The 21,016-nt window shown below is 38.2% G+C and overlaps 1 protein-coding gene across 3 annotated transcripts in view; it reads right to left on the bottom strand.

Annotated features, from left to right (window-relative positions):
* Window positions 1–3,634: 3,634 nt before the first annotated feature.
* The window catches only part of TMPRSS11A (transmembrane serine protease 11A), a 55,720-nt gene continuing 38,338 nt past the window's right edge, over window positions 3,635–21,016 (bottom strand). The window contains exons 7-10 of one of the 3 annotated variants that reach the window (XM_012499370.1): window positions 20,222–20,393; window positions 16,398–16,657; window positions 12,046–12,188; window positions 3,635–4,842 (exon numbers count right to left, since the gene is read on the bottom strand). In XM_012499370.1, the coding sequence (XP_012354824.1) occupies window positions 4,681–4,842; window positions 12,046–12,188; window positions 16,398–16,657; window positions 20,222–20,393 (737 nt within the window). In that variant the 3' untranslated portion in view covers window positions 3,635–4,680. The remainder of the gene's footprint in view (window positions 4,843–12,045; window positions 12,189–16,397; window positions 16,658–20,221; window positions 20,394–21,016) is intronic. The other 2 variants (XM_003268427.2, XM_030818845.1) reach the window with 2 other exon arrangements.

The following is a 21,016-nucleotide window of genomic DNA, read 5'->3' as shown; positions in this document are numbered from 1 at the left end:
GGGCTGGGTCAGAACCAAAGCCAGCACAGCTCTGAGTCTCACCCAAGGCCTGCTGTAACCACTCCCTGGCTATGACCTATGTTCATTCAAGGCCCTGGGACTCTACTATCAGCAAGTGGCAAAGCCAGCCAGGCCTGTATCCTTCCCTTCAGGGTGAGTTCCCCCCACCTCTGGGCATGTCCAGGGTGCCTTCTGGGAGCCAGGGACTAGAGTCAAAAACTTTAGAAGTCTACCTGACTTTCTATTGTACTGTGCCTGAGCTGGCACTCAAACCAAGAGATGCAGTCCTTCCCTTTTCCAAAGGCAGGGGAGACTCACCCCATGGCCATCACTGCCACAGGCCCATGGGAGTACTGACAGACTACTATTGATGTTCCCCTAAGGCCCAAGGGCTCTTTCGTCAGCATGTGGTGAATTCTGCCTGGACTGAGATTCACCCTTTAGGGTGAATAGGCTCCCTTCTGGCCCAGGGAAGGTCCAGAAATGCCATCCAAGGCTCTAGTCCTAGTTGGAGACCCCAAGGGCCCACTTGGTGCTCTATCCCCCTGTGGCCAAGCTAGTACCGAAAGTGCAGGACAAAGCCTCCTTTGCTTTTCCCTCTGCTGTTCTTAAAGGAAAGGAGTCTTGTAGCCACCACAGCTGGGAATATGCTGAGTCTCATCTGAGCCCAGCACATCTTAAGAGTCTTACCCAAACCCTTCGACATAGTGCCTAGGTATTGCTGCTGGCTCTTCAGGGATCAAGGGCCCTTTCGTTAGGGGGTGATGAATCCTGCCAGAACTGGGTCCTTCCCTTCAAGGAAACAGGGTCCCTTCTGGCCCAGGGTGTGTTTAGAAATATCATCCAGGAGCTAGGACCTGGAAAGGGGGCCTCATGACTCTGACCACTGCCCTATCCTGCCGTGGCTGAGCTTGTATCCAAGATGCAAGACAAAGTCCTCCCCACTATTCTGTCCTCTCTCCTCAAATGGAGGGAATGATTCTCTTTTGGGGCTGTGAGTTGTGCAGCCTGGGCTTAGGGCAGAGGTGATGCAAGCACTCTCTCAGCTGGTGTCTCAGTAGGTTACATGTCCTCTCCAGTCCACTCTCTCTGGGCCCAGTTCAGCACTGGGACACGCCTAAGTGTTTCAATCCTTGTCGCCTAGCCTGCCTGTCAAGTTTATTTGGAACCGTGGTGCACTTTAGCCCATGGTGGTGAGGCTCTCAGGAACACAAAGCTGGACCACTGGGATAGATTATTCTCCTCTGGTTATGGCTGGTTTACATACTCCCTCCATGAGTGGCTGTCAGCTGAGTTTAGTCTATGTTTGTTTTCTGTTATAATAGGGCAGCACTGAGTTTAGTGCCTCAAAAATACTGTCATCTCTGTCTGCTTAGCACACCAAAATATTCTTCGCACCACACCGCTGCTTCCTTCCTGGGTACGGGGGGAGGCATGGTGCCGGTGATTCAGAACTGTTTCTCCTACCTTTTCAGTGCCTCTGTCAGTGATATAAAGTTAAAACCAGATACTGTGAGTTCTCACCTTATTTTTGGTTCTTATGAAGGTGATCATTTTGTGTAGATAGTTGTTAAATTGGTGTCCTTTGGGAAGGGGGACAATCAGTGGAGGCTTCTGTTATCCTGTTCCACTCCTCCCCAAATGGATGTTAATAATACACTAAATGTTCAGACTTCACCACTGTACATACATCCATGTAACAAAACTGCACTTTGTACCCCTTAAATTTATACAAATAAAAAATATAATAGTGAACGATTATTTGAGAACATTTATTGCCATTGCCGGTCATGATTGATTAGATTGTGAAATCAATTTAGTTGACGGGATAAATGTTTTTTTAAAAGTAAAATAGAATTGAATAGCATAGAGTACAATAAAGTAGAAAATATTAGATTTCGTTACATTTTGTAATGGTAAGTATTGTTTTATGAAACTTCTGTTTCGATTTTTGTATGTATTTGGTTGTTTATGTATAGAACTGTGATGTAAAACCTATTTCCTACTGTGGATTCTGGTCAAGGTAGAGAAACTCTGCTAGAGGGTGTTTTTCATAAAGCCCTATCTTCATGGAAAACTTTAATGGTGCTCTATGACTATACTCTAGTTCAGGCAGAAGCATAAGACAAATTCTTTGAGGACATTACATGTGGGGAGATCAGTCTGTATTTGAAACAGCCACAGGCTGAAGCACCAGTCAAGTATTCTGTTATTTCTTTTAGGAACATGATAGTGAATGTTCAGCTTGATCAGAAAACTATAGTTTCTGAATATTTGATGTCATAACTTTGGGTCGTCTCTCACATTTCTAAAAATGATCAAGTGAATTCAGAATAGTGGTACTCAAAAGGGGACAATTTTATACCTTAGGGGACCTTTGCCAATGTCTGGAGATATTTTTGATTATAATAATTTGAGAAAAGGGATATGCTACAGGCATCTAGTGGGATGCTGCTAAGTATTCTACAATGAACAGGATAGCCCCTTACAATAAAACATTATTCAGATCAAAATATTAATAGTGCCAAGTTTGTGAACTCAGCTTCAGAGTGATCCAAACTAGTTATTTAAAAGAAATGTGATTTTAATGACAGTTGGAAGATTCATGATATTGGCCCAAAATAAACTCAGTGATATTGTTTGTAGAATGCTCTGATCACCAACTTTATTAGAATAAAAATGATATATCAATATCTGCTTACATGTGACCCAAAATGAAATGCTGCACCAAACAGTTTAAAAATACAAAGTTTATAATTCTAAGATCATTTCCTGAATCTGAACATCCAAAGTCAGCATTACATTTTACCACCATAATATAGAATAATTTATATGCCTACGTATATTTATATATGAAGAAGAAACTTTGTCTTGAAGTGAATTCAGAGAATTGGCAGCCAGCTGCCTAAATGAATCTCATCATTTAAAATTCTTATCTTAAGAGTTTTCTACCTTAATACAGGTTCAATAGCTCTCACTTAAGATTTTATAGATCTGATGATTCAATAAAAATAGGCAATAATAAAGATACTTTGTAAGAAAAAGAGAAGGTGAAACTGGTACCTGTGTTCTAGGCCCATTGGTGATTCAGACAACCTATTGCTTCATTGCGTCATTTGTTTTCTGGCTTCAGTTCTCTTAAACATAACATAAGTATATTGGCCTATGTGGCATGCAGTGTCTTCTGAGCTTTAAAATTCTATGAGTCTGAATTATGAATCAAGTGTTTTGTGAGTGAACTGCATATCTCTTTTAGATATTTTAGGATTATTTTCGTGCCTTCTCAATAGCGCATGAGGGAAATTATTATAAAGCAAGTTCATCGTTCCAATGATTTGTCTTATATTTGGACCAAATGAGCAAATGACTCCCCAGCCTGAAGATCATAATATTTCACAGGCATTGCCAAGCAGAATAACTGCTTCCATAAAGCCTTAATTTAATTGTATTACAAAATACATGAGCCTTACTCTCCTAATGACTTCAGGAGACACGTTGCTTATGGAGTATGTTTTCTCTTTTGGACCACTTTGTTATATGTGGTCCAAAAGAGAAAACATACTATATCATATGTTATAACCACATGTGTTATATGCAGTAGGTGCTCAAGTTTTATATTTATTTTCAAATTTTTCTAAAACTAGGGTTTTATGATTGCAATAGTTTGGACATTGCCATAAGCCTTATAAGCTATTTGTCTGTAGTAATGCAAGGGCATAAAATTTTTCTTGCTACAGAGGAAGACGATGTTCTTTGATTTTTCAAGGTATTAGTAAATTCTTTTTTTTTTCAGGCATTTAACCGTACAGTAATAATGCACAAAATTTCCCCCTTGTGGTCAAAATATGTAAGTGCATCTATGAAATGTCAAATTTCTTGTGCCTGTGTTTTGGGACTACTCATGAAATTACCATCACCTTCTCCCAAATTGTTAACAAATATATAGTTTTGATTAACTAATCACTCTATCTATCTATATATCATTCGTTAATCGGGATTTTTCTGGTTATATCTGTAGGATAGGAATATCTATGTGACTGTGTGTGTGTGTGTGTGTAGAAAAGTCACCAAAAAATTAGAGGTTTTATAACTAAAAAAAAGCTAGAAGATCTCTGGCTTGTTTTACTATCAGACTTTGTTTCCTACATATGACTTTCTTTTATTGGTGTCTCTTAAATGGGTGTAGAAGTAGAAAATTCATTTCTTATGGTGGAAAGGTACTTTGGAAAATCTGATTGAATAAGGAAAAAGAAAAAAAAGTATTTGTGAGCTCGAGAGAAATGTAGGGAATTATACAAGGGTTTCTTGAACACTCTGTGAGTTCAAAAAGTTTCTCAGTTAAAAGGAGACCCTTGACAACGACATTCTGAAAATCCCACGGACTATCTTCAAAAACATATGTTGAGTCTCACTGGTCCTTCAACATTCGTGATTTAAAGAGCTAAGTATCTCTACTGTGTTTTTCAAGCCAGATTCATTACTTTATAAATAAAAGTCCCTTACAAATTGGCTAAGGATTATTGGTTGATTAAAGTGATTCTAAATAACTTATGTTGTGCGTTTCATATTGCTAGATCCAGTAATTTAATATCACTTTGTTGTACTACACCCACTAAATAGTTGAATTCTCATGCATATATGACCTGCATACAGCTCTCTTTGTTTAACTTTTATGGTGAATTAGAGGCCTGTTTTTGAAGCAATCCAGTTTCGGTAATAAGTCACTTGTGTGTAGACTCCAGGCTTGTCCTTTTGACCACAGTTATCTCCCCAGCTCACAATTCCAATGAGATACCAGGTATCTTTCAGATCCCTTGTGACCAAAGGTCCCCCAGAATCACCCTGAAAATAAAAGCATAAGAGAAAGAAAATTAGCTAAATATAAAGCACATTATTTAAGATATTTTGATGAATCACATATTTCGTTACTAGACAGGACATGTATAGACTATCAACACAGAATAATTAATTGAGACATGGATTTTAAAATTACAAAGAGCCTTAAGGTTTAACTTTGACATTTAAAAAATAAAGTTTATTTTATTAGAGTAAACAGCACTTAGTTAAAAAAGACAAAAACGAAAAACATGAAGAGGCATGAAAAGCAATTATGTCCCACGTTTCCTCAGGCAAGCAGTTCTCCAAGAGGTAGCCACTTCATGCTTGTTTAATAATTTCTTAGAGTATCTAACTCCTTATCACTAGATAATATGCTCAAATTACAGCTTCTAGATTTAGACAGCAAATATTTATTTTCTCTTATGTAGTTAGGGATTTAGTTGTTTTACAACTTCTTTGCAACTTCTCCACACCACATCTTTACATTATAGCATCTCTATTTTTGATTAAATTAACAGCCTATGTTTAATGCCAGTTTGTAAATTTTATTAATTGAAGAGTCAAGTAACACATTTGGATTACAGAAATCTTTTTTTGCTTTCCCAGAATTAATAACACAACTCTTTTTTCATGTGGATAGTTTTCTACGTACCTGGTAAATGTTGAATGCTCCGAAAGAGCTACCAACACCTCACGATAATGTTTACTAATTTTCAAGGACATCGGATAGCTTGTTAGTTCTTTTGCTTCCTCTGAAGCTGTTCCACCATATCCACACACACACACACACACTCACACACACACACACACACACACTCTCACACTCACACACACACACATCTTTTCTTACTTCTGCTCAAATTCGAGCTGGTTACTTTAAGACTGGTGCAGAGCTATGGCGTTGGGATTATCTGATAACACTCCTTAGTGTTGGGTTAACAGTTTCAGGTCTTATGTCTTCCACTTTCTTGATTTATCCCCTCATTTTGCAGAGGTACCCTCTCAAGTAGTTTCCTAAGAAATAGGGTATCAGAGGTACATTTTTTCAGTCATTGCTTGTCTAAAATTCTTAATTCCACCCTCACAGTTGATATTTAGTTAGCATGGGCAGGAATCTAGGTTGAAATAATCTTCCCTTTGAAATTTGAATGTGTTTTCCACCATCTTCTACCTTCTGGAGTTACTGCTGAGGAGTTCTATGTAGCTCTGATGCTTCTTCCTTCAAAGTGTTAAGATTGTCTTCCTTATCCCTGGCTTCTGACCCTTTATGATGGTATGTCGTGTAAAGAACTACTTCATTTATTGTGTCCAGCACTGCTTGGACCTTTTCTTCAATAGGGTGCACGTAAGCTTCGGAACTAGAAGCATTCTTTGTTTTATATCGTACGCTCATGTTTGATGTTTTCAGAACTCCTATTCATTTGATGTTGGATCTCCTGAGCTTCTCCTCTAATTTTCTTAATTTTTCTGGTTATTTTTCTCCTCTGTGTCTTTTTTTGTTCTTTCTGAGAGATTTCCTTGATTTTATCTTCCAATCATTCCACTGGATTTTAAAAATTATGATTATATTATTGCTACATTTCCAGAGATGATTCTTACTGTTTGGTTCTAGGGTATGGTGCTAGAAACCAGATTGAAAGCTCTGTGCCTTTGTGCTGGGTGGTGCTGTGGTTTGAATGTGTGCCCAAGAGTTCATAGGTTGGGGAAACTGAATCCCCAATGCAACAGCGTTGAGAGATGGGACCTAAGAAGAGGTGATTAGGTCATGAGGGTTCTGCCCTCGTGAGTGAATTAATATGATTATCATAGGGATGGGTTTGTTATCACAGGAGTAAGCTCCTGATAGAAGAATGAATTTGGCCTTCTCTCCCTCCACCCATCTTGTGTGCTTTCTTTGCCTTCTCACCTTTCTGCATGGGATGATGAGGCAAGATGTGGGGCAAGGTGAAGACCAGATTTGGGATCCCCAACCCTGGACTTTCCCGTTTCTAGAACTGTAAGAAATGCATCTCTGCTCCTTATGTGTACTTAGTCTTGGGCATTCTGTTACAGCAGCACAAAATGAACTAATACAGGTAGGTAGGAGGGTTTTTGGGCTGATACTCTTCATTCTGGTAGGGGCCTCTCAAACATCAGTATATGGAAGGTTTTTCTCCCCCGCTCTAGACTGTGGGCTTCTCTAGAGAAGATTCCTGCAATCTCTTGCATTGGGAGAAAGTTGGAGGCATTATGTGTATCTGCCTGCATCATTTTCAGAGAAAGCACAGAAAGAGGTTGAGGCCTGCTGTCACCCAATCCCACCTTTTCAGGCCCCATCTGCTTTCTGCTATGTTTACTGTCACTGAGTTAAAGGGCCTCAGATTCAACTGCTACAGAGTACAAACGTCCCATCTCTGGAGTTGATATGTTTGGAAAGAGGTGGGGAAAGTAGAGATATGATATGGATTAGACTGGTTATTTAGGATAGGGAGAAACAGGGAGTTCCAAGTACTCTCTGCGAAGTCTTTACACATTTCTGCAACCATTTTCTAGCTCATGCCAGACCCCAAACTTCAGCTGTATGTGATCTCCCAAAATACTGGTTTTACTTAAAATTGGTATTCCACCCCCCTCTCCACCCAAGACATTTATGTTTTAACCTCTTCTTTACTAAGCCACATAAAACTTCTGCATCTGCTCTTTCTCTTTCAAAATTTTGTTGGAATTTTTTCAGCTTTCTCTCTTTTGGTTTTTATTAGTTGATAGCTTTTTTTAAGTACGATTTGCAGATATATAGAAAATTATGTTTTGCAGATGATGCCAAACAATTTTTCAAAATGATTGTTACAGGGTTTTCCTGTTTTGTTTTTTTGAGCCGCTCTTTGTCTCCCAGGCTGGAGTGTACTGGCGCAATCACAGCTCACTGTAGGCTCAAACTCTTGGGCTGCAGCAACCCTCTCACCTCAGCCTTCTGAGTAGCTGGGACTACAGGTGTGCACCAGCACACCCAGCTAATTTTACGTTTTTTGTAGAGATTGGGTCTCACTTTGTTGTCCAGGCTAGTCTTGAACACCTGGGCTCAAGCGAGCCTCTCTCCTTGTCCTTCCAAAGTGCTAGGATTATAGGTGTGAGCCACCACACCTGACCTTATCTTCCTTTATGTTCATTTTGATGGGTTTGGTGGAAAAGCTGAGATGAATTTGAATGTAAAATCTCCATGCTTAGATATTTCAATCTACACATTTTAAAGATGAACAAAGAAGAAACCTAGAAAATCTGGCTGATACAAAATCATAGCTAAGGGTGCAGTGGAATAGAGAAAAAAAATAGGAAGTCTGACTTCTTGTCTAGTGTCCAAATGAGGGCAAATTAAAACCCACTCGAGAGTCATAAAATGCCAAACATAATTTAATCTTTCTTTATCCATTCAAATGTTCCTTTGGGCTTTCATCAGGAATATCCATGATTACTGTACTGTACATGAACATTTTTTGGTGGACTTAGTTTATGTTCTAGAAATGGACTTTTCTTAAGTGTCTTCTAATAGCACCATGGTTTCTTGACATTCATGGATGGTCAGCTTCTGCCTTCCTTTGGAGTATTGTTTAATAGAGTTTTTTAGTTAACGTGATACAGATTAGATAGTTAAAAAAACAGTATAGTGATCTTTTCACCATTTCCTTAAGTTAGAAAGTACAGGATTTAAAAAAAAAAACCTCAAAAGATCAACTGAGATAAGATATAATGGAATATATTAAAATATAACAAGAAACATTCCATGCACTACGAAGGGTATGGAAACAGGTGGAATTATTCAAAATCCTATTCAGAGCATTAAAAAGGCATCTACCTATAGATGAAAAAAGATAATTCTATTACCATGAACATCTTGGGATTTATAACTGACATCAGTTTATCAGTGTTTCTCAGACTTCATTCTGAATAAACATTATGAAGGGAAGTTCTTAAATGCAGATCTCTGATGTCCACCTCTAAAGATTCTGTTGGACTAGGGTGGAATCCTAGACCTGCACTTTTAACAAGCATCCCCATTGATTTGGCTTCATGCCAGCTGCAGTGTGCTTCTAATCATAAATTTAGACAGATGATAGTTCAAATAGTATTACCTTCCCCTTCTTCCTCTCTTTCTTTTCACTACTTCTCATTTCCTATTCCTTAAATAATCAATCACAAGAAAAATTCAGCTAGTCAGGAGCCGCCACAGTTCTTACTGTCTATTTGAAGAGGCAGGGCACAAAGGCAGCAAGAAGCCATATTGAGTGTCAGGTGAATTGAGTGCCAGCTACTAACACAAAAGGACAGGGGATACAGTGGCAACAGGCTTAAGAGTTTCACACATGAAAAGAGAACTACGCTAAAACTTGGGCTATGAATTGGTAGGCAGACAGAGGACATTCTTCTAGATAGGGGATTGGCATGCGTGGAGGTCCTCACTTCCTTACTTGTGTGTCTCAAAAGCACCTCCAGCCCCATCTGGCTGATGCTGGACCCATGCTGTCTCTCTAGATCTGGACCTTTGTCACTGTTTCCTAACTCATTGATTCTTATCACAATCCCTGCAGCCACTCAAGCCAGTAGTCTGTTTTATTTTTATTTTTTAGCCATGAATTTATACATCATTCTTTGCCCCACCCCTTCCCTCCAACCTTATGAAATCCATTACTTCATTTGCCACTGTTACCTCTAAATATCTTTGTCTCCATGTCACCATATTAGTCCAAACTAACATATTTCACCTGGGTTTTTGCAATACCTGCTGATTGATCCTCAATTACCCTTTTCCAGATTTTTTCCTTACTTTGACCATAACACTTTTCACAATATTCAAATTTGATCATTCCACCCTTTTAATTTAACAAATGTCTAAATAGTACTCACAATATACCAGGCAGTGTTTGGGGAGCTTTACACATATTAATTAATTTAATATAAATCTCTTGATTAAAACTTTTTAGTGGCTTTCCACTGTCGTTACAAAACAGGGAATAATAGTGTGGCTCACGTGGTCCTGCGAAGTCTGGCTTCAAACAAACTCTTCTGTCTCTTCTGTACCACTCAGTCATGTACGTTCTGTGTTCCACCACGTGATGTTTCAGCTCCTAGAATTCCCCCTGCCCCCATCATCATTTGCAGTCTTCCTAGTTAACTCCTACTCCTCTCCTAGATACTAGTTCACTCCATTCACTACTTAACTTCACCACCCTAGCTAGTCATGTTCATTTCTTACAAATATACTCATAGAAAAATGACCTTCTCCTTCCCAGTTTTCTTTTTCATTGACATAATTTTTTGATTCATTCCTATCTGGCCCACTAGACAGTAGTTTCCCTAAAAGCAGGTTCCAGGAAGGTTTTTGCTTGTGAGACTACCTTCAGTATATGTATGATGTATGGTAAAGAGTAGGGCACTCGAACTTTTTTTTTAGTGAATAAGTGAAGAGAGTTAGAATAAATGGAAAAATAACCAGGGACAGACAGTTCTTGACTAATTTTCCTTTACAGCAGGTTCCCAGCAACCTGATTTTAAATTATAGGTCCTTCAGAAAAATGTTGCCAACATCCACCTTTCATTTTCTAAAATAATTTTCAGTGCCATCTTGACAGAGTTCTCTAATCAGTGTAGCAGCTGCCTGCGTGGTAATTACAACCAGGGATGCTTTTGTAAATGCTTAACTGAACTGGAAACAAGAGTGGAATCACAAATCTCGGTCAAGTTGTCAAAGCCTTTCATTTCTGGCTTTCCTGGAAGCAATTCCAATCCTTTTCTCAGTTGTGTTTGGGTCTTGCTTGGCTAGACTTCTGGTTGAAAAATTAGGGGCTCTTTCTCTCTCCTTTCCCTCCAAAACAGGCTTTGGGACCAATCTTGTATATACAGGATGGGATTTATTGAGTTCTACATCAATAATTGGTAAATTGGAGAAAGACCAGCTGATGGTGGTGCTTGCACTTCTGTTGTATCAGACTAGGCCCCTCACCATGTGCCCCAGTTACAATCACTGTATTCCTGTCTTGGATCCTTGTACCTGAACCGCTGCCCTGATAACTTACCGTATCTTTCTATGACTGGAGCCTTGTTTTATCACTGACTTTGCACAGTTAGGCAGAAAGCTTTACCTCTGCTCCCCAGTCCAGGGAAGCATCTCTGTGACCACCAGTCCCTCCTAAGGCTTTTCAGTAATGTCATGGTTCACCTGAATTCCCCCGTCCTGTCTGCTCCAAGACTCCTGCACCTTCCACCTGTTCCCCATGGTACGGGCCTTTTGTTGGAATCCCTAAATTCTGCCTGCCTCCCTCCACATTATCAGCAACTGAGGCTGGCCGTGGACCAGATCCTGCTTTTGCCCACCCTCTATGTCACATAGATCCCTGCTCCTTTTCTGATAGAGGTCGCACGTGTGGTACAGTTTGTGGGACTCTGGACAGGACTTTCTGCCACCTGATATCAATACCATTCCATCATTTCCACAAACAGTGGCCTCCTTAGAGTTCTAAAGAATCTCATGTTAAAATGCAAGTGTCTCCAGGAAGAAACACACTCATACCTTCATTGGAAAACATACATGTTAGAGGGCATATGAGGGCACTGGGGAGGGCCCGTGGAATCACAGCATGGCCTAATCCACCTTCTCATGGTTATCTACTTGTTTCTCCTCTCATCCTCCTCGTGCTGAGACCCAACCCATTCCTTGGAGTTCCCTCAGATATGAATTGTCATTTCACAGCTTCATAATTTTGGCTATGCCTTTTGTCTTTTCTATAACATTATTTTCTTATTCTGAAATTGGATGTTATTTATTCTTCAGGCCTTATTTACATCTCATCTCTCTGATACTTGTTCCAAAAATGTTTCCTTCAAGAAAAATATTTGCTTTTCATTGTATTATTTATAACATCACTTTATACTTCTCTGTTTATGATTATTTTCTTTCTTGAATGTGAGCCCCTTGAGAAAATAAACTGCTTTATTATTCTTTGGATTTCTGGTTAAGAAATTCTAATTTTGTTTGTTCGATAGCATCAGAGAAACTCTTAGTTCATTTATCTTAATAAAACATTTAAAAGTATTTTGTGATGTGAAATTTGCATTTGTAACTTTTTTGAGCTGACATGATATCGATGTTTTGTCCTTATGTAAAGAACATATAATATATCCTGAGCCAGATACAAATTTTTGAGTTAGTAATATGAAAAAATCCCTCCAACTTACCCTGCAGGCATCATAAATTCCTTCCATATATCCGGCACAGAACATTCCAGATTTTACATCATTGCCATACACCTGTGGTTGCTTGCAGACATCATCACTTATGATTTTCACTCTGGCTTCTTGAAGATCATTTTGGGATTCACCTTAAGAAAAAATAAAGTTATTTTAGTATTTACAATCAGCATCTTTGGCTAGAGTGAAGTGAGCAGACTTTCCTAATATTTTTTTCATAGTAAAATTGTCAATACAGAATGAGGTTAATACAAGCAGTTTCTAGAAAAAAAGAATTTGTGGTTAAATCTGGCACATCTAATGATAATTATTGTCCAATCACATTTTTATAAAAACTTCTCAAAGCAAGAAAGCCATTTGGATTCTTTTTTCTGGAAAATCTAACCTTAAAAATAATCAGCTTATATATTTCAGGAAGGCCTTTTATCTTTTGTAAAGCTTTTATTTATGGGTTCCAGATTGTTCCCAGAAACTTTGCATGCCTGGATGGTTTTCTCCATTGGCTTGATAAATGCCTAAAATACCATGTACATTTATTTTATTATTTAAAGTTTATGATGAGCTTTCACATATATAAAATATATGTGAAATATACATATATTATATATCATACATATATATAAATGCATTAAATGTCAATGATTTCACTTCTGATGTATCACAAGTTGGTGGCTGCAGACTGTAAGCTAGGTTCTGGCTTTTAGAAACCATTATTATGGAAGGCTATGTAGAAAAATTAGAATAGCACAAACATTCAGGGATTCTTTATACCAAACCATATATTGACTGGGAAACCATGACCCCATGGTTGGCAGAATTCTAGGATGGTCCCCAAGATTCCTGCGTGATTCCCCTCCTCCCAAATATGGGCAGGATCTGTGAAAATAAGGGATGCCATGCTCATGATTATGTTATATGGCAAAGATGAGGGAATTTTACAGATGTGATTAAGACCTCTAATGAGTTTGACTTTGAATGAATCAAAAGGAGATTATCAAAGGTGGGCCTGACCTAATCAGCTGAGCCATTTCAAAAAGGGCGAGCCTTCCTGGAGTGCAGAGACACTTTCCTAAAGAGTTAAAGCAGCAAGCGGTCATGCATTCATACAGCTGTAAGTAAGGGAATTCTGCCAGCACATCTTGAGGAAACCCTCAAAGGAGCCACAGATGTGACCACAACCCCAGCTGACGTCTTGATTACAGTTCGGTGAGACCCTGAGAAGAGGACCCAACTAAGCTGTGTCTGAACGTCTGACTCATGAAAACCGTGAGATAAGAATAAATGAGTGCTGTTTTAAACTGTTTGTGGTTATTTGTTACACAGTTATAAAAAACTAATACAAGAATACAATATATCATCAGCTAGAGTCACCATGATGTATGAGAGATCTCTTGAACTTATTCTTCCTAACTGCAAATATGAATTTGTTGACCAGCATCTCCCCAGCTCCTTCCCCTGTAAAGACCCCCAGCTTCTGGTTGCCCACTGATGATATATTGTATTCTTGAGAAATGCTACAAGAATAGATATTAAGTGTTCTTGCCACAAAAATGGTAATTATGTAAAATAAGACGTTTGTTAATTAGCTAGATTTAACACTCACAGTGTACATATACTATACTTCAACACATTATGTTGCACATGGTAAGTACATGCAATTTTATACATCAATTTTAAAAAATAACTAAGTAATTTGAAAAAACCCTAATACACCAGTTTCTTTAGAAGACCATTTCCAAGATTTATTTCTGAAGAAAGGTTTGTAAACACATATTTAAAAGTGCTCAGAAGATTTAAGTGTGTAACTCAGAAATACGCTGAGATTTTTCAAATTATTCTGTTATTTGAATACAATTGGTTTATATATATTACACACACACACACACACACACACACACATATATATATTGCCTACTATATCATCAATTAAAAACATTCATGACCTGGCACGCAGTGGCTCAAGCCTGTAATCCCAGCCCTTTGGGAGGCCGAGGCAGGTGGATCACGAGGTCAGGAGATCAAAACCATCCTGGCTAACATGGTGAAACCCCATCTTTTCTAAAACTACAAAAAAAATTAGCTGGGCGTGGTGGCAGGCACCTGTAGTCCCAGCTACTAGGGAGGCTGAGGCAGCAGAATGGCGTGAACCTGGGAGGGGAGCTTGCAGTGAGCCGAGATCACGCCATTGCACTCCGGCCTGGGCGACAGACTGAGACTCTGTTTCCAAATAAATAAATAAATAAATAATAATGCTGAGAAGAGAAAGGTGAAACTGACAACCTATGTATCGTAAGTAGGTGACAGTGCAAATCCACAACTTCTTCAGCAAACTAAACTGGTTAGTAAAATGTATTCCAAGTCATGAAAAGCATAGCCCATAAATTCTTGACATCCCTGAACTATATCTCATCTTCTATAAAAATGCTTAATAACATTCCTCGCAAAATACTGATTTCATCAAATAGTCAGCTTTTTATTTATCAATTTTCTATATTGCTTCTTATTTTTAATTTTATTCATTTCTATTCTTATCCTTATTATTTCCTTCCTTATGTTTGTTTTAGTTTTGCTTTTTCTTTTTCTAGTTTCTTGAAGTGAGAACTTAATTATTGATTTGATATCTTTCCTTATAATATGCATTTTCTATAAATTTCCCTTTCTATACTATTTTAGCAGCATCTGACATATATTTACATTTTTTTGTTTTCATTTAGTTCTATGTGTTTTTAAAATTTGAGATTTTCTCTTTATTTACATATGTTTTTTAATTGGTAAGCATTTGGGGATTTTTATGTTATCTTTCTGTTACTGATGTCTAGTTAGATTCCATTATGATCAGAGAATATACTTTGTACAATTTCAATTTTAAAAAACTTCTGAAGGTTTGCTTTACAGACTCGAATATGGCCTCTCTTGGTGAGTAACGAATGGGTGCTTTTAATCTATTAATGTACTTAACAGATTAAGAATGATAGGTTAATTTAATCTATTTAATAGATTAAAAGCACCTGTGGGTCACTTACCAAGCGAGGCCGTATTCAAGTAAGGTGGCGTGCTCTGTAAGTGTCAGATTCTGTTGCCACTCACAACGCATTATGACAGGTATGTTTCTGTGCCAATCTCAAACTCCTGAAAGTGATTTTCCCACCAAGCCAAAGGGGATTTGTGATGTCTTTCCCACCACTATGAAGCAGAGAATGCAACCGCTATCTTCGGAGAAAATCCATCCAAGAAAGTGAAGACCTAGGGAGGTGTCAGGCTTACAGCAGCGCTAGATCTACTAGAATTAATAAACTATAGGTAATATTTTCTGCGATTGGTAATGCGACCTTAAAGAAAGCAATGCAGGTCTCACTCTGTATAAGATGAAATAAAACCACATGCGACATCTGGAAAAAATCTAGAGACCCTGAAACCTATTCCTGCCTATGTGAGTGAAAGGTTATTCCCAGTTCCTTAATGGGAGACTGAGAATCAAAAGCTTATTCTTTATCATTTGTTGTATGTAAATAAATTGTATAGAATCCTGCAAATAGATTTAGTCATTCTCAGAAAGCCCTTTTGCATTTTCTCAAGCCCAGTGTTAAATAAACTCTCTAGCTTTTGTTATACATATGTACCTGGACCACATGGTAGAATCCACAGCGTATCTCACTAAGATTGCCTAGAACATTCAGTAACTAAATCATCATTATTTCTTACAAGACTAAGTTAGTATATCAAGTTGAATCCTTTTAGGGGGCCAAATAATTTGACAATTTATCTCTACACTATTCTTATTCGCCATCACACTTAAATTAGCCTCTTTAGTACTGAAGCAAATTTTGCTACATAGGCATAAAGAATATTTGAGTTAGCCACTCCATCTGAGTCCTCCTAGACACAGCTGGAACAATAGAAATTAAGGTGAATTCTGGCAAAGAAAAGAAATAAATGTTCCTTTCTGTGTATTTTTTCTTGGTTGAGAATGATGTAAGTGCTGAGGTGTTGTTAGTCACCTCTGACACTAGGTGAAGCTAGCATCCCTCTGAATGAAGCCAGCCTAGAGTAAAGCAGGGGCAAAAAACTCAGATTCGGAGACGCAGAGCCAGATGACATCATATGAACTCCTGTGTCTGAAGTGAAACTTACTACGCTTTTTGGACTTCCAAATTACATGAGCCAAATTTGTTGAAGTTTTTGTTTCTTTTTTATTCTGCACTGGTTAATGTGAATTGAATTTCTGTCACTTCCAAAATAAGAACCCTAACTAATCCAACCCGACTGTGTGGAAACGGCTGTCAGGATAATATTGCCCTAGACGGGGCTTCGTGCTCTGTTAGCTACCCTGAGACACCAACCCCCATAGTAAAGTGCTCCAAATCCCGTGATGTAGACAGTCAAGTTTGGTTGGAAGGATGCAGAGGCTTCTGGCAGACAAATCCGGCGTATGTCATCCGAAAAGGTGACTCTGGAGGAGACCTGCACAACAGCAATGTCGTACTCTCTTGCTGCCGAGCGATACTTCTCATGGATAATAAATCTCCTGACATTTCTTTTCATTAAGGGAGGGTTGATTTTTGTTCCAAAACTAACAGTCCATCGATGTGGATTTTTGTACCTGGAAAAGGTTAGAAATTAACAGAATATATATAAGCTGCCCAAAGTATATGAACGAGATTAATTGAATTTAGGCTAATATAAGAGAAATACAATCCTGAGAATACTTGGCTGCAGTTATAGTTTTCTTTGATCACTTAAATATAATCTATTGCTAATGTTTTGAAAGATAAAATACACATAAACACCATATTAGAACTGATATTTAATACAAAACTATTGAATTTTAGAACTGTAATACACATAAAATATCATTCATTTCTCCCTTCCACAAATATTTACTGAGCATCTGTGTGCTGAGCCTTATCTGAACTGCTGGGGATAAAGTGATGAACAAGACCTAAGGTGCCTGCTCACAGGACTGTAAGATTCCAGAGAAGGAAAAGATCAAAGCAAGCAAACAAATAGATAAATAACCTTAAACACTGATAAAGGCTATGAACAGAATAAAATAGGGTAACGGAAGTGAGTACTAACAGGTCATTAGGACTATTTTAAGAACGCATTTGGGCTACGACATAGTAAATGAGGGTCAGTGTGAGGAGATGAGGGAAATGAGTTTACAGGCAAAAATCCCAAGGTCTGGGGTTGGACGGGCTGCAGTCAGAACACAAGGGAAAGCATGGTTGGGGGTGAGCTTGGAGAGGTAAGCAGGGACTAGATTTTAGAGTGTTTTATAGGTCATGATAAAGTGCTTAAATTTTATTCAAGTGATATGGGAATCTACTGGATAATTAAGCCAGAGAATAATGTAGTCTCATTTACATTTTTAAAAATCATGTTGGTTCTTTCTGGGGAGTAGATTCTTGAAGGTCGAGAATGGATGTGGTAAAGTCTATTAGACGACTGCATAGTCCTTTGAGAGATGATCAAATGTGGTAAATGTGGTTGACTTCTAGCTTGTGGGCTTGGGCAATGGGTGGACTGTGGTACATACAGGGATCAGAAAAATCATTTAGTAGCAATGAAAGATCGTCTAGTAAAGACTGTGTTTTATACTTAAGGAAAATAAAGCCTGGATAGGTTAAACTATTTGATTCACATCACATGTCTGCCTGCCTCTCTCTGCTCTTCCCTTTATAAAACACTGTCTCCCACCAATTTATATTATTTGTATTTTTCAGAAGACTTCCTGCTTTATTTTGTTATGTGTGACACTAGTCCCACATCTGTATTGGAAGCATATTTTAAGGAAGACACTGAGAAAGTCTAGAATGTTCAGAGAATAAGAACCAATGTGGTAGGGCACCTGGAAGTTGGTTCTGCAAAAATGAGGTAATTATATATATATACACACACACACACACACACACACACACACATGCATGTGTGTGTGTATATATATATATATATACTTTTTTCTCAGTTCAGGGTTACATGTGCAGGTTTGTTACACAGGTAAACTTGTGTCGTGGGCTTTTGTTGTACATATTATTTCATCACCCAGGTATTAAGCCTAGTACCCATTAGTTATTTTTCCTGATTCTCTCCCTCCAGCACTCTTCAGTATAGCAAAGACATGGAATCAACCTAAATGCCCATTAGTGATAGACTGGATAAAGAAAATGTGGTATACATATACCATGGAATGCTATGCAGCCATGAAAAGGACAAAATCATGTCATTTGCAGGGACATGGATAGGGCTGGAGGTCATTATCCTTAGCAAAGTAAAGCACACAGTAATGATATTTATTTTCACTTATGGTTTGGATATTCTCACTCATTTTATGTTTGGTCTGAAAAAGAGAAACTAAAGAATAGCTGTTATATGAATGAAGAAATAAAATTGGTTCCTGTTGTTCCAGATTAAAAAAAAAAACAAACATTGATAGTAGAAGTTAATAGAGTACAGATTTGGTGTTCAATGCTATAAAGATATTTGCAAAAATAGAACTATCTGCCACAAAAATGGCTAACTTTGGCAAACTAAGTTTCCCATTACTTTGAAAAACCAGACACCAGCATAAGGGATTTCTGGCTTTCTAATATATCAGCTTACTGAGCTCTCACATCTTTCAAACATTAAGAATTTATGTAGATTATTTTTAAAAATATATTACTATTTTTTTAAGATGGGGTCTTGCATTGTCACTCAGGCTGGAGTGCAGTGGTGCAATCATAGCTTGCTGTAGCCTCAAACTCCTGGGCTTAAGGGATCCTCCTGCCTTAGCCTCCCAAGTAGCTGGGCTGATAGGTATGCACCACCATGCCCAGTGGGGTTTCACTATCTTGCCCAGGCTGGTCTTGAACTCCTGAGCTCAAGTGGTCCTCTCGCCTCGGCCTCCCAAAATGCTGGGATTATAGGCATGAGCCACCATGCCCAGCCTCGATTCTTAATATGTATATTCTTTAGAATATTAAGAGTCTTTATAAATATTTATGCTCTTAGGCAGATGAAATTTATTATAGTAACAAAAGTTAGAATTTTATAGGTCAAAAAGAATGTGAAAAGATCTAGCCTATCTGTTACCTAATACACTAAGGTTCAATAATTTGCCCAGCTCTCCAACCGCCTGGGACGTATTTTTCCCACTAAATCCTGCTGCCACCTATTATATAGAGATACTCAAGAAGTCTTTGTTATTACCATAATAATTGGCAATGAAGAAGAAAGGCGATACAGTTAATCTACTTAGAAACAAATCTAAAATTCTAAATGTAATAGTGATAAAAATGACTGGTTATTATCTTGAAAAGTAAAATTAAAAGTTATAAAAAGTCATTTAATCTTATATTTAATAAAATGTATGCGTTCAGAAACAATTATATGATAGCACAATTTGCTATTCTTCACTTCAGCTTTGTCTTTTGTGGCCTATTGTGAAGAGGTGCTCTATTATGTGAAGGTCACATTGAGTAGCCCAAGGGCCTCTCTGAATCCTTTGATACTCCGAGGAATCTCTTCTGAAGTGCCTGTCTTTATCATGCTAGCAATCTCCCATTTTGGTTGTAAACTGTTCTGATTCCACAGATCTTCATATGTCAATGCTCTAAATTTGATCTGCGGTTCTCCATCATCACGGTTACCAACTTCCGGCATTTATTGAAAATCTCCATTTTACTTTGGAATTAGTTTGATTATTTAAGATCAGTATGAGACTAGCCCAAGTGTTTGGCAGAAACAGACACTAGTTTTAAGTGGGGAGCATTGTTTGACAAAAGATTAATGGTACATGTTATTAGTTAATATTTTGTGTTAGGATGTCACAAAATAGTTCTGATTCCTTACACAGTTTGCTTATTAGAAACTTTGAGGAAATGATTGATGAATACTAGGATAATGACTGTTACTTCCTTTATTCCCATCAAATTTCTGATTAAGTATGCAAGTGTAACATTATTTTAGAAAAGAACCTGAAATAACTTCCTCCCCTGCTCCCTCCCTCCTTCGCTCCCTTCTCTCCCTCCTTCCTTCCCTCCCTCCCTCCTTCCCTCCGTCCTTCCTTCCGTTCATCCCTTCCCTCCCCTTCAGTAATATTTGAGACATTAACTGTTACCAACAATATGACAAAACTCAGGGCTTTTTAGCAGAAGTGGGTTCTAACTGAAGGTCAGTAACTTACTTCTGGAAGCAGTGTGCTGCAGTGACAAGCCATGTATTACTAATCAAGGTGGCCCCACACTGATGGACGTTATCATACTGAAGGGAAGCTTGCCAAGGCCAGGCCGCCTTGGGTGCAATGACTCCAGATGCTATTCTGTTGACGTTTAATGGAACAACTCGTTTACCACAACCTGAAAAAAGATGAGATCGTTAAGTTGTAAGAAACATCTTGTAATTAGAAGAAATGGCCCCATTCTTACCTGCCTGAAGACATTTTTGTATACTACTCCTCCTGCCCGGGACACTCACCCCACCCGTCACTGGATTCACGGCCTCTTCTCTGTCGCATTTCAGGGTTCACTTTCTTACTCTGTGAGAACAGGTTAGCTGACTCTCTGATCAACTCTCATAGCACCATGCACTTCCTCTGTCATAGCATTTATCACACGATTTTCATACTTCCTGATTTATTTATATTTTTCTCTATTTCGGAATTCTAATTTTAGAGCAGGGATCATGTTTTATTCACAATGGTACCATCAACTCCTGGTCTAATTTCTGGCACTTGGTAGATGTTAAAAGATATTTGTTGAATGAATAAATACATGAATAAAAATACTTAGGGTGTTTGCAAGACACAGAGGCAAATGCATGAACATCACTGCTCAAATTCATCACTGTTTTTGTAAAATCTTTCAACATATAGGCCACAGTGATTTGAAGTGATTTAATGAAGCCACTGTTAGCGATTAGGACGAATTTTTTTTTTCTTTTTTTTTTTTTTTTTTTTTTGAGATGGAGTCTCACTCTGTCG

This window comes from Nomascus leucogenys, chromosome 9 (assembly GCF_006542625.1).
Source record: "Nomascus leucogenys isolate Asia chromosome 9, Asia_NLE_v1, whole genome shotgun sequence".
In the NCBI taxonomy this organism is placed as follows: domain Eukaryota; kingdom Metazoa; phylum Chordata; class Mammalia; order Primates; family Hylobatidae; genus Nomascus; species Nomascus leucogenys.
This window is presented reverse-complemented; position numbering and strand designations above follow the sequence as displayed.